This window comes from Astatotilapia calliptera, chromosome 15 (assembly GCF_964374335.1).
Source record: "Astatotilapia calliptera chromosome 15, fAstCal68.1, whole genome shotgun sequence".
NCBI lineage: Eukaryota > Metazoa > Chordata > Actinopteri > Cichliformes > Cichlidae > Astatotilapia > Astatotilapia calliptera.
In genome coordinates this window covers 17,926,208-17,939,127 of record NC_137436.1, presented here as the reverse complement: position 1 = coordinate 17,939,127, position 12,920 = coordinate 17,926,208, and the positions used below count along the sequence as shown (strand labels likewise).

Below are 12,920 nucleotides of genomic sequence, written 5' to 3'. Positions count from 1 at the left end.
TTCGTTTGCTGCTTTCTTTCCACCCACTATTAGATCTCTGCCTTCCTCTTTCCTCTTCTTTCCCTCTCTTCCTTTCCAGCCCAATTCTTCACCTTTTAGATAGAAGCATGAAGAAAAAGGGTGAGGCTGTACCTCTCTGGACTGCTAACAGGGTTGGGCTGTGAGTTTTTTTCCCATTAAAGTGACAGTTAGCTACATGCAGAACAATTAGCTGGAATATTTCAAAGAGAGAATAAGATCCATCAGCGTGAACTATCGCATGTCCGGCATGAACTGCCCGAAACCGGAAGTGACGTCATTTTGCGGAAATGTAGTTTTTTACCATCGTGGCCATATGAGCCTATATTTGTGTTTTTAAAAGTTATGTTTGACTTTATGACTTTCTGTGTCGTTTCTGGGATGCTGAGGACTCATATTGCACTGCTGGAAATATTTTATTTTGATGCATATGCTGTTATTTTGCAAATTTGCACTATAATATATTTTTTCGTTTTTCCTGCAGTATATGAAAATTGGTGTATCTCAAAAATAAAACTATGAAGACACTTAAAATAAATTTCCTTTGGTGGGAAACTAGTTTGTGCAACTTTTTTGTATTTACAGTTTTGAGGGATAAGCCTCTTAAATTTCTCTAACTAGAAATATATGTTAAAAAAACAAAAACGATTTTAAATTTTTTTGTAGTTTATTGCACTTTTTTGCAATTTATGTAATTACTATGCACTTAATGCAGACATATTATTAAAATTTGGGCTATAATGGTTGTATTGATGTATAGCAACTTGAAATGCTCCAAAAAATGGCTCCACAGCATGTAAAAATATACTATAAGCTCTGGCGGACTTGGTTCTATGGTAGGTCTTAAAGGGTTAAAGAGACAGCGCTGTGCAAATGCATATTTGGTAAGTTTGACCTTTTATTGTTGTTTTATGAGCCTAAAGTGAACAATAAAGCGATCAATTGATGTGCTGGGTGCGTTTAACATTTCCTTTGTCCAGTCTTTGCTAGATTTCTTTGTCTTTCTTAATAACAAGATTTTTATGTCCTGTTACTCTGGAGATGGAGTCGTAGGTCTTCGGCTTCTTTTGTCCTCTTGTTGTACAGTTTGTACATCCCGAGGAACCCATGTTTTCTTTTTTTGAAAGGATACACGGCACACCATGCTAAGACATATCAAATGTTCTGCTAATAGCTCTTTCAAAATCAAAGTGATGTGGCAGTTTGCTGATTTCCGCCTGGTGACTAGGGATGGGTATCGAAAACCGGTTCTCAACAAGAACCGGTTCCCACTGTTTCAATTCCTTGGAATTGTTTGCCATTTTTGCAAACGATTCCCTTATCGATTCCAGTCGCCCCGAATGACATCACCACGTTGCGGAGCGTCATTTACTCGGCAGGAAACACGGCGCCAGCGGCTCAAATGCTCAAAAGTTTGGTCATACTTTACGAGAACGGATGACAACAGGGCAACTTGCAATACTTGCAAAGTAGATATTTCATTTAAGGGAGGAAACACTACGAATATGCAAAAGCATTTGCTCACAAAACACACGATAACCTTAAATGAATGTCGTGTTTTTAATTCCGCTCCGGACTCATGAATCTCAACCCAGCAGCAGCAGTAACGTTTGCACGTCCTCTCCCGTTAATGTGGCAGGTAAATAATCAACAACAGTGCATATTATGTTAGCTGCCTTATTACAAAACCTGCCATTACTGTGCATTTAGGTGACCGTGATGAGACAGACAGAGTCTGGCTGGCTCAGATGCTGGCAGTTCTCGCTGCAGTCTACCGGTAGCGTCTCCTTTCAGGCCAGGATAGACGAATGTCACCGAGCAGTGACTGAGTTTGTGGTCAAAGGCTTGCACCCATTTGCCACAGCAGATGCCCCCGATTTCACTTTGGTAAGTGAATGTGTTTAATTGTAGGCAGGGACATTTCTGGATATTCTTGTGTAATTGCTACAGAATAATTTATGTTACACTTTGTTATTGCTACAGAAGAATATTTATTTTATTATTTTACATTTACATTTTTTTTCCTGGGGACCCTGTGACACCCCATTGAAGAGCTGTAGGCTGTGGATCTCTTAAGATCTCACTGTTGGGTTTGTAAGGCCATGTTACTCCTAAATTTCTATCTTGTTCAAAGAGAAGATATAAAACAAAGTTCTAAGCTAATCGACTTTAGTGTTCTCCTTTTTTAAAAATAAGAATCGATAAGAGAATCGATAAAGAATCGAATCGTTAAACAGAATCGAAAATGGAATCGGAATCGTTAAAATCTTATCAATACCCATCCCTACTGGTGACTTTCATGTTTATCAGCCCAGTAGTTTACAGACTTTCTCCCAGCTGAAGACAATTAACAAGAGGTTATTCATGTGCTCTAATTCCCCTTTTCCCTTTTTGTTATTTGTATTTTTTTTTGTGTTTATTTTTGTCCTAGATGGCCTGACGCAGCAGGTAGGGGTGAACTCTATGTCTGAGTTTGTCTTTGCTCAAGCTGTCCAGAAATGGCTCAGATGCGCTCCATATCATATGGGTGGTGCAGGGCGCCCAACATCCATCCCCATCCCGGAGTAAATAACAAAAAGTGATGTGAAACAGAGAAATGTAAAAAGGAAACTTTGTCGTTTAATAAAGTATTTTGAAAATGATACATGTCTATTGGCCTTTTTTTGTTGTTTGTTTTGTTGTTTGTTTTGTTGTTGTTTCTGATGCTTTATATTTTTGGGATATTACTATTGACGTGATACATTGTAACATAATTTTTAACATATAAAGGGTGTCCAATTTGTACAATTATCTGGTGGTTTAAGTATTGATGGAAACTTGCAGTAGTTTAGTATTGATTAAAATAGCTATAGATTGTATATATTTGTAACTGTAGGTTTCCAGTCATGATTTTACTGTTGTTTCAATAGAAACCAACTGTGCGAAAGAGGTGGAAAATCAACATCATAGTTCAACAGTGTTTAAATATCAGAATCTAACATTGTTTCAATATTAACAGTGTGTCATAATTATATGTTAAATCAATGTCAGCGTTCAACATTTGTTTCATATCAAAACCTGACGTTTCAGTATTAATAAGGGTGCAAGAGTGACGTTAGGTCAACATCAGATTTCAACGTTGATTCAATAGAATCACCTGATATTGACTAAACATTGTTTCAGTGTCTCCTTGCTCTCTGGGAACACACATTTAAAAAACTGTTTTTACATAATCTCAGACCTACTCAGGTTTAGAAGATATAAAAAACTATTTGAAAGCAATCTAACCTAAATTCAGCAGATTTTTTATAGCTTAACCTTACGGTCCTCAAATGCTGAAGAAATGAACTTTTACTCAAATTGCTAATGTGTAGCACTACATTTTTAGAAAATGTAGAGCAGTCTTTTTTTTTTCTGAAAGGTATATTGTAAATGGTCAAATGATAAACAAACCCCTGTGTACCTAACAGGCTGTGCAGAAGCAGTTGTTGCTAACAGCTGCTTAAGTGTGTGCATGTGGACGTGGGGGGCTGCAAAGGAGGCAGCTGTCAAGACAGACATACTGTGTGCTTCCTACATTCCCTTATAAGGACGAATGTCCCTCAAAACCATGACCCATTTAAGACCATTCTCTTTTTTCCTGATTAAGACCTGGCGATAAAGATAGGACTGCCAAAAAGTGCTTCTTTGACTTGAAGGGAGCTGTTGACAAAACACAGAAGCAGTTTCACCCAAAGGCTGGTGTGATCTTTCTGCTTCATATGTTTTTGCTCAGAACAACAAGCCAGATTATGGTGAGCACACACTAACGCCATATTGAAACAGGTATATTTGAGCATTTCTGTTGTAACACTTTTACACTTTACTGCAGTAATTCTAGTTATTTTTTTATTCTTCACAAATAAAACACACAGTCTATAAAGTCTCAAATAAATAGCTCCAAAATAAATGCAGAGCCATATATAAAACTGCTTTATTTAACTCAGTTGCAGTTAAATATGATTTTTAACTACCACATATATCTATTTAATATGTAGAAAGTCCATCTTTGCCAACAACATGAGTGCACGTAAAAGCAGGAATTCATGTTTTCTTGTCCAACTATATGATCTGAATGCTTTTTTCAATTCTAAGTCCTTTTGCAGATCATCAGAGGGCAAATGACTCCTGAAGCACTGCGGTCATGCACTATGATTGCTGCTGCTATAAAAATGTAAATATAGAAAATAGAAGAACACAGTGTTCAGATATGACCTGACATAATCTATGCACAGTCTATCCAACATCAACACAGGGCGGTCGTGCCTGATTTTCTTGTTGGAGTCCCCATAGACACTGAGATCACCAGTGATATATCAAGCTCTTTACAAGACCCCAGATCCTTTTCAAATCTGTCTTGATTACAAAAATGATTCTGCTCATGGTAGGTGAGAAAAGATTCCTTCCAACGTTACGCAGCAAATTTGATAAACTGGACAATTTAAGAAAGTTGCGATATCCAGTGAAAAAACAAATTTTTGGACGTTGAATTGTATAAACAGACCGTGAGAGTCAAAAAAATGTGAGTAGAAAAAAACAACAAGTAGGTTAGTAGTGCCTTTGCCTTGCACATGGCTACAAATGGAATATTTCAAAGTCTTGATGTTGCGGGGGGTATTTACATTCTTTCTGCACTCGCTGTTGCCTGTTCTGGCTTCAACATGGGGGTAGTGTGAGTTGACGAATAAGGAGTGTGAGCTACGCTGTGTGTGTGGCGACGTGCAGACTCTGGCACCTGCTGCTCTGTATTTCCCTAAAAGGACACTCTGGAGCCAATCAGAACAGAGAACGGATACTCGTCACTCTTGCATTTGCCATCCCAGGAGTCTGTTGTCTGGTGGAGGTTTTGGAACTGCCTTTAGCTCCCTCCATTTACCCCCTTACATGATTGCCTCTCAGCTATCTGGAATTTTATGGCCCCCACTCTTTACAAACGACGTTGGCAAACTCTCCCAGGCAGGTCCACCGTAGACGACTCCTTAACCAGACTGCTCAGGCAAGATCTCGTATTACTGTCACACCATCTAATCATCCACATCCCCAGGACCCTGTTTGAGCTTAGTCATATTAACACATCCCTCGGGATCTGAATGGCAGCTCCACAAACTATGAATGGGAGAAATGTGTTGCTATGCATAAATCTCCATTACAAACTATTTACTGATGGTTTTGCAGCTGATTGTTTTTCCCTGATGGGAGTACGACAAGCTCAGCTTTTATATTTATAAAGAATCCACAAAAATAATTTGACAGCTAAAATACAACTAAATTCACTATTTTCATGTACAAATAATATTGGTTTTAATAATACTCCCATGCATATAACATTAAAATCCTTAATCATATAGAAGATCCACATTCACTGTCATTTATCACATTTAACCTTCATGTACCTTTTAAATACTTCATAATGTAATCATCTATCTTTAATAAATTTTCCACTTGCTGCTCCCCCCCCCCCCCCCCCCCCCCCCCTTACTTCTATCTATGGCATTCAATGTCCAGGACAGCATCTCTATAGATTGGTGGTATTTCCTGACACAGGATCCACTTTAATGGACTATTTTGCTGAGCAACACTTAATTTGGGCTTGTGTGAACCCTTGAGCCCGCCCACCGTCCCCCAGCTCCAGGACGCAGAGGCATATTTAAGGAACCCCTTGCACCCTTGCCCCTTTGTCCCAGTGGAAACTCCAGTCTTGTGGTTACAACTTGGTGAGTCCTTTTGCTGGATCATTGCTGTGTTTCAGATGCTGCTTTTTGGAGGATAGGTGTCAGTGAGGATGACCAGATAGTGCTGCTGTATATTACAGCCAGTACATGGATATACTGTATTCATTACAGCTAGAAGTTGTTTCTTGCCTAAGCAGATGTTTTATTGTTTTGTTGAAGAGTGGTAAAAGGATAAGTTGTGTGTGCTGAATAGTTTAAGGGCTGCTGCGGTATATAAGGGCAAGTCAGTTGCCATCAAGACTTAGGGTGGAGGATATATGTGATGCTTGACTCGGAGAAACAGGCAAACAACACTAGCTCAGGTTAGACTCAACATAAGGAAAATTATCAGTTCATTATTTTTTCTTAAAAAGGCTTCCTCACTGATGCTTTACTGTTTTTACTGTTTTTAGCACAAGTTAAAGAGCATTCTGAAAAAGGTCATTTCCCACATTTCTAGGTTATATTTAAATGTCGGGCTGTGTAGTATGGAAAGCAACAGATAAAGATTTTTTACAGATTTTTATGTAACTGTTATGTTACTTGAACTAAACTGATAATTAGACTAATTTACTGAACATAATAATTGGTAAAATATACCTTTATATTCAAGTTTTATGTTTCTCAAAATCAAGTTTTTGTAACTTGGTCATATTCACAGTTACAGACAGCAGTCTCTAAGGTTTACAGGGTTGTGGCCTACTATAGGACATATTAGACAGAATAGGACAGCGGTAAGACTCTTCAAAGAGGGGATGCTGGCACTTGGGATGCAGGCTCAGGCCTGAGAGCCCGGAAGACTCCAAGCACATGGTCTCCATCCAAACAGAGGAGACTACTATGTGGCGACAGCTGAGAGGAGAGCCAGGCCTCCACTGCCACTTGTCAAAAGTCACACTGCCTCAGCTGTTAACTGGCTCTGGCTTAACGATGAGATACTAAGAAGGGGTTGTGGGGGCAGAGGGGGCTTTACAAGAGTCCAGAGGCTGAAAATAGACCCATGAGTGTGTGGTGGTGGTCCTGTTTTGGCTTTTCAAGCAGCTATAAGGCTCAGAGAGATTAGACTACTCAAAAGTGTCTTCATACTGAACATAGCGCTACATTATTTCATAGAATTGCACAACTTTGTTTCTTCATGTGAACTTCTGCTTCTTGAAATGGAAATAATATGCATTTAAACATTTCTGTAAATATACCATAATATTCTGATTAATTTCTATTTTTTGTGTTATATAGAAAGCCAGCCCGGTACAGACCAAACATGTGTGACGACGACGAGACCACTGCCTTGGTGTGCGACAACGGTTCTGGCCTGGTCAAGGCTGGGTTTGCCGGTGATGATGCTCCCCGTGCTGTCTTCCCATCCATTGTTGGACGTCCTCGTCACCAGGTTGGAATACGGGAAAGGCCCCAAGTTTCTGGGAGATAACATATTTGTTGCCCTGTCACAAGATGTCTGTTTTTAAGTCTTGAGCTTGAGTTTGTTTGTTTTATTCATTCTCAGGGTGTGATGGTAGGTATGGGTCAGAAGGACAGCTACGTGGGAGACGAGGCCCAGAGCAAGAGGGGTATCCTGACTCTGAAGTACCCAATCGAGCATGGCATCATCACCAACTGGGACGACATGGAGAAGGTGCGAAAGATATAAAGATGTGGGAAAACTGAAATGTTATTTTTGTCAACAAATAACATCATTCTTTCCTGGATTCACAGATCTGGCACCACACCTTCTACAACGAGCTCCGTGTGGCCCCAGAGGAGCATCCCACCCTGCTGACAGAGGCTCCCCTCAATCCCAAAGCCAACAGAGAAAAGATGACCCAGATCATGTTTGAGACCTTCAACGTCCCAGCCATGTATGTGGCCATTCAGGCTGTGCTGTCCCTCTATGCCTCCGGCCGTACCACTGGTGAGCCCTCTTCTGTGCAATGTCGCATGTAAGTTAAACCATATCAATCTGTGCATATTTTCTTCTAACAAACTACTGCCTTCACTGGACAGGTATTGTGCTGGACTCCGGTGATGGTGTGACCCACAATGTGCCCATCTATGAAGGTTATGCTCTGCCCCACGCCATCATGCGTCTGGATCTGGCTGGTCGAGACCTGACTGACTACCTGATGAAGATCCTGACTGAGCGTGGTTACTCCTTTGTCACCACTGGTAAGAAAATTACCAACTTTAGCCAAAAACAATCCCACAGAATTTTAATGAAAAATGTAAACTGTAAACAGTGATCTATTTCAACATTTTTAGCCTTTTAATCACATGAGCTTACCTACAGTTTCCAAATTCCTGAACAGGCAATATGCATATACTGTGACCGTGCTTTGTCAAACGGAATTCTGAACGTTCTAGATATAAACAGACTTTTCCTGGTTGACTGAACTGTGATATTTCCTCCATTTAGCTGAGCGTGAGATTGTGCGTGACATCAAGGAGAAACTGTGTTACGTGGCTCTGGACTTTGAGAATGAGATGGCCACAGCCGCATCGTCCTCCTCCCTGGAGAAGAGCTATGAACTCCCTGACGGTCAGGTCATCACCATCGGAAACGAGCGTTTCCGTTGCCCGGAGACCTTGTTCCAGCCTTCTTTTATTGGTCAGTCGATCCACCGCACATTCACAGAAAGGCACAAAATATATTTTGGTTTCATACCAATACCAGCAATAGTAGTATCTACTTAGGTGTATTGTTCTCATGGGACCTAATGTCCCATAAGAACAATAAAGCCATATATAGGCTGTGTATAAATATAATTCATAATACACTATACTGGAGTTCTGAGTTCAGTATAGCCTCCCCTAATAGCCCTTTAAATCTATAACACTATTAATTCATAGACACTTACGAATCTTACTAAAATGATGTGTAAATGATAACTAGTAGCATTTTATCTCCTGAGTTTCTTCTTGTTTTATTGTCTACATCTTAAATGTATTGCAACGACCACCACTGTTAGCTGCATGAATACTTACCTCTTTACAACTTTTCCCCAGGTATGGAGTCTGCTGGCATTCATGAGACGGCCTACAACAGCATCATGAAGTGTGACATTGATATCCGTAAGGACCTGTATGCCAACAACGTGCTCTCTGGTGGTACCACCATGTACCCTGGTATTGCTGATCGTATGCAGAAAGAAATCACTGCCCTGGCTCCCAGCACAATGAAGATCAAAGTGAGTCCAAGGAGTGCAAAGTTATTAAAATGTATTTTGTCAAAGAAGAAATAAGCAAGCCTTTTGTTCAAATTTTGGCATGGTGTAAAATGTTCTAATATGTACTTCATTCCTGATTTTCCTATCCACTCCTTCCAGATCATTGCTCCCCCTGAGAGGAAATACTCCGTCTGGATCGGTGGCTCCATCCTGGCCTCTCTGTCCACCTTCCAGCAGATGTGGATCAGCAAGCAGGAGTACGATGAGGCTGGCCCCTCCATCGTCCACAGGAAGTGCTTCTAAATCTTCAGACATCACCAAAAATCTCAAAACCAACCACACCAGCTTTGCTTCTATTTCTGTATTTCTACTGTTCCTTTTGCTGTATATACATGTACTGTTGTAATAAATATAGTTCCTTTTATCAGTAATCCAGAGAGTTGGAGTCATGCTTTTTCCCCAAAGAACATCAAATATAATTCTGAAAAACAAATACAATACTTCAGATGAATAAATAGTGTGTTTGAAAAAGATGGCAACACAAATATACAGTATACTCTAAAAAAAGTGCACTTTTAGCAAAAGAGTGGTTACATAAACCATTTTAATGAAGACTAAATAAACTTTTAATTATTTTAACAAACTGCCCTTTTCAAGGCATTTTCAGTTTTCTATAGCTCAAAAGTTAAACTGCTTAAATAAACAATGATGGTCAACTACTATAGTTAGAGGGTTGAAAACTTCAGCAACACTATTCTGTGACTGCTTTCTTTCCTTATAGACCCTGCAGTTAATAAAATGATAAACTGATGCATTTATTATTATCAATTAGTATCTAAATAACGCCAGTCTTACACACATTATAGCAAGCTGGTTTTGATCAGTCTGTGGTTTACACAGAGTTTTATACATTTTGGTATGCAAGATAGAATAGTTGAAACACTGCTTTACCTTTATTGCTATCAGAAAAAACAAAAATAAATTAAAGCTGCAAGCAGCGTTATGAGGGCCCTCGAACCCCGGCACGTCGAGCCACGCCCAACACCTACAACCAGCACGTCTGATCTGATGTCACATTGATGGAATTCATGCATTTAACCACCAGCTAACAATTCATCTCATTCAATCACGATTATAGTCGTCCCACTAGGTGGCGCTCTAGCCATTACTGACAATTGGCATAACAAACATTTCCAAGCTCGAGTCTCATCATGCCTGCGACCGGAGAGATTGGACATTGTGTTTTTGAGTGACAGCAGATTACTGCTTTTTGGCGAGTGATTGAAACTCCACGTGCCGCCATGACCACCCCGTTTCCCTGAACGTAAAAAGCTTCGCAATTTAACATCACAAAGGTCTTTAGATTCCACACAGAAGATATCGCGTCAATCTGACGAAATCCCTTGGAGGAGTTCCGAACATTCCAATTACGGAATTCCGAACATTCTGATTACGGAATTCCGAACATTCCGGAACCTTGGCGCATTCCAAACATTCCGAACATTCTGATTCCGGAATTCCTAACATTCCGGAACCTTGGCGCATTCCGAACATTCCGATTCCGGAATTCCTAACATTCCGGAACTCTGGCGCATTCCGAACATTCCGAACATTCCGAACATTCCAATTCCGAACATTCCGGAACTATGGCGCATTCTGGAATTCCGGAACATTGTCGCATTCCGAACATTCCGAACATTCCGATTCTGGAATTCCGAACATTCCGGAACTATGCCGCATTCCGAACATTCCGATTCCGGAATTCCTAACAATCCGGAAGATGGGAAGAGTGAATCTACAATAGGCAAGCAGCTTGGTGTGAAAAAATCAACTGTGGGAGCAATCATCAGAAAATGGAAGACATACAAGACCACTGATAATCTCCCTCGATCTGGGGCTCCACGCAAGATCTCATCCCGTGGGGTCAAAATGATCATGAGAACAGTGAGCAAAGATCCCAGAACCACACGGGGGGACCTGGTGAATGACCTGCAGAGAGCTGGGACCAAAGTAACAAAGGTCACCATCAGTAACACACTACAACGGCAGGGAATCAAATCCCGCAGTGCCAGACGTGTTCCGCTGCTGAAGCCAGTGCATGTCCAGGCCCGTCTGAAGTTTGCCAGAGAGCACATGGATGATACAGCAGAGGACTGGGAGAATGTCATGTGGTCAGATGAAACCAAAGTAGAACTTTTTGGTATAAACTCAACTCGTCGTGTTTGGAGGAAGACGAATACTGAGTTGCATCCCAAGAACACCATACCTACTGTGAAGCATGGGGGTGGAAACATCATGCTATGGGGCTGTTTTTCTGCCAAGGGGACAGGACGACTGATCCGTGTTAAGGACAGAATGAATGGGGCCATGTATCGTGAGATTTTGAGCCAAAACCTCCTTCCATCAGTGAGAACTTTGAAGATGAAACGAGGCTGGGTCTTCCAACATGACAATGATCCAAAACACACCGCCCGGGCAACAAAGGAGTGGCTCCGTAAGAAGCATTTGAAAGTCCTGGAGTGGCCTAGCCAGTCTCCAGACATCAACCCCATAGAAAATCTGTGGTGGGAGTTGAAAGTCCGTGTTGCTCGGCGACAGCCCCAAAACATCACTGCTCTCGAGAAGATCTGCATGGAGGAATGGGCCAAAATACCAGCTACTGTGTGTGCAAACCTGGTAAAGACCTATAGTAAACGTTTGACCTCTGTTATTGCCAACAAAGGTTATGTTACAAAGTATTGAGTTGTATTTTTGTTATTGACCAAATACTTATTTTCCACCCTGATTTACGAATAAATTCTTTACAAATCCTACCATGTGGATTCATGGATTTTTTTTTCACATTCTGTCTCTCACGGTTGAAGTGTACCTCTGGTGCAAATTACTGACCTCTGTCATCATTTTAAGTGGGGGAACTTGCACAATCGGTGGCTGACTAAATACTTTTTTGCCCCACTGTATCTCCCCCCACCACTTCCCCTGCAAGTGGCAGACACCCTCAGACATCGGTGCATTGGTTCTTTGTGTCCGGGGATGGGCGTCCAGGTACACACCAGCTCACTCCTTGGTGGCTGCTTATCGGGGCCTGGAGCCTGGGGCTCGCTCGGGCCACTTCGCGCCTTGAGGCGACTTTTGTTGTGATTTGGCGCTATATAAATAAAATTGAATTGAATTGAATTGAATTGAATTGAGGGTGGGGTGCCCTCTGCCTCTCAGCCCTTGGATCGGTCCCTCTGGCGCAGCAGGCCGCCCCGGCGGAGCGCACGGGCACGTCACTGCAACCCCCCCTGGCTTCTGCTCCGCGGCTGCTGAGTGACCCCTCATCTGGGGCTCTCCTCAGCTCTTTCTGGGATAGTGGCGTGGCTGCCCCTCTGTTGGTCTTCCTTGGTCTCTTGTGTTCTGGGGGCCTCTGGATGTTTGGATTTTTGATCTCCTCCACGCCTGCTTCATGCCCTGGTGGACGGGGCTGTGGCTCCCCACACCCTCTAGCAGATCATTACATGAAGGAACCTTTTAAAAACAAGCGGGTCCATGCTCACAGGTGGACACACGGGTGCTCACACACACAAACTACACCCTCTGTCAGTGCGCCCCAGGGCAGCTGTGGCTACAATGTAGCTTGCCATCGCCAGTGTGTGAATGTGTGTGTGAATGGGTGAATGACTGAATGTAGTGTGAAGCGCTTTGGGGTCCTTAGGGACTAGAAAAGCGCTATACAAATGCAGGCCATTTACCATTTTTGGCTCCTACCTCAAAGCGCACTGTGCGCTGTCGATATTACGTGCACAATAATGTTTAACATTTAGTATTTACAGTTATATTCCCATATATCATCGTGATGTTGTTTATTATGTTGCTCTCGTTTTCTTCTGCTTGTTTTCTTTTTTCTTTCTCAACAGGTGATCCAGGTGATTGATATATGTATTTTTTTTTTTTGTCTGCTTATTTAGTTGGTTTTTGTTTTTTTGCCCTTTATCCCCATCCCTCTTCTCCGCTGTTTTTCTCCCCCCTC

At 41.6% G+C, this 12,920-nt stretch overlaps 1 protein-coding gene across 1 annotated transcript; it reads left to right on the top strand.

The window, feature by feature from the left end:
- Positions 1–5,532: 5,532 nt before the first annotated feature.
- On the top strand, positions 5,533–9,339 carry actc1a (actin alpha cardiac muscle 1a). The gene is made up of 8 exons (XM_026194548.2): positions 5,533–5,750; positions 6,984–7,137; positions 7,252–7,380; positions 7,461–7,656; positions 7,749–7,910; positions 8,158–8,349; positions 8,748–8,929; positions 9,068–9,339. Exons 2-8 carry the CDS (start codon positions 7,009–7,011, stop codon positions 9,209–9,211), a joined length of 1,134 nt encoding a protein of 377 aa, XP_026050333.1. The 5' UTR covers positions 5,533–5,750; positions 6,984–7,008; the 3' UTR covers positions 9,212–9,339.
- Positions 9,340–12,920: the final 3,581 nt, after the last annotated feature.

Coding starts and splice junctions, on each gene's coding strand:
- actc1a (XM_026194548.2), top strand. CDS start 7,009: ATGTGTGACGACGACGAGACCACTGCCTTGGTGTGCGACAACGGTTCT. Junction 7,138..7,251: donor TTGGACGTCCTCGTCACCAG/GTTGGAATACGG, acceptor ATTCATTCTCAG/GGTGTGATGGTAGGTATGGG. Junction 7,381..7,460: donor ACTGGGACGACATGGAGAAG/GTGCGAAAGATA, acceptor CTGGATTCACAG/ATCTGGCACCACACCTTCTA.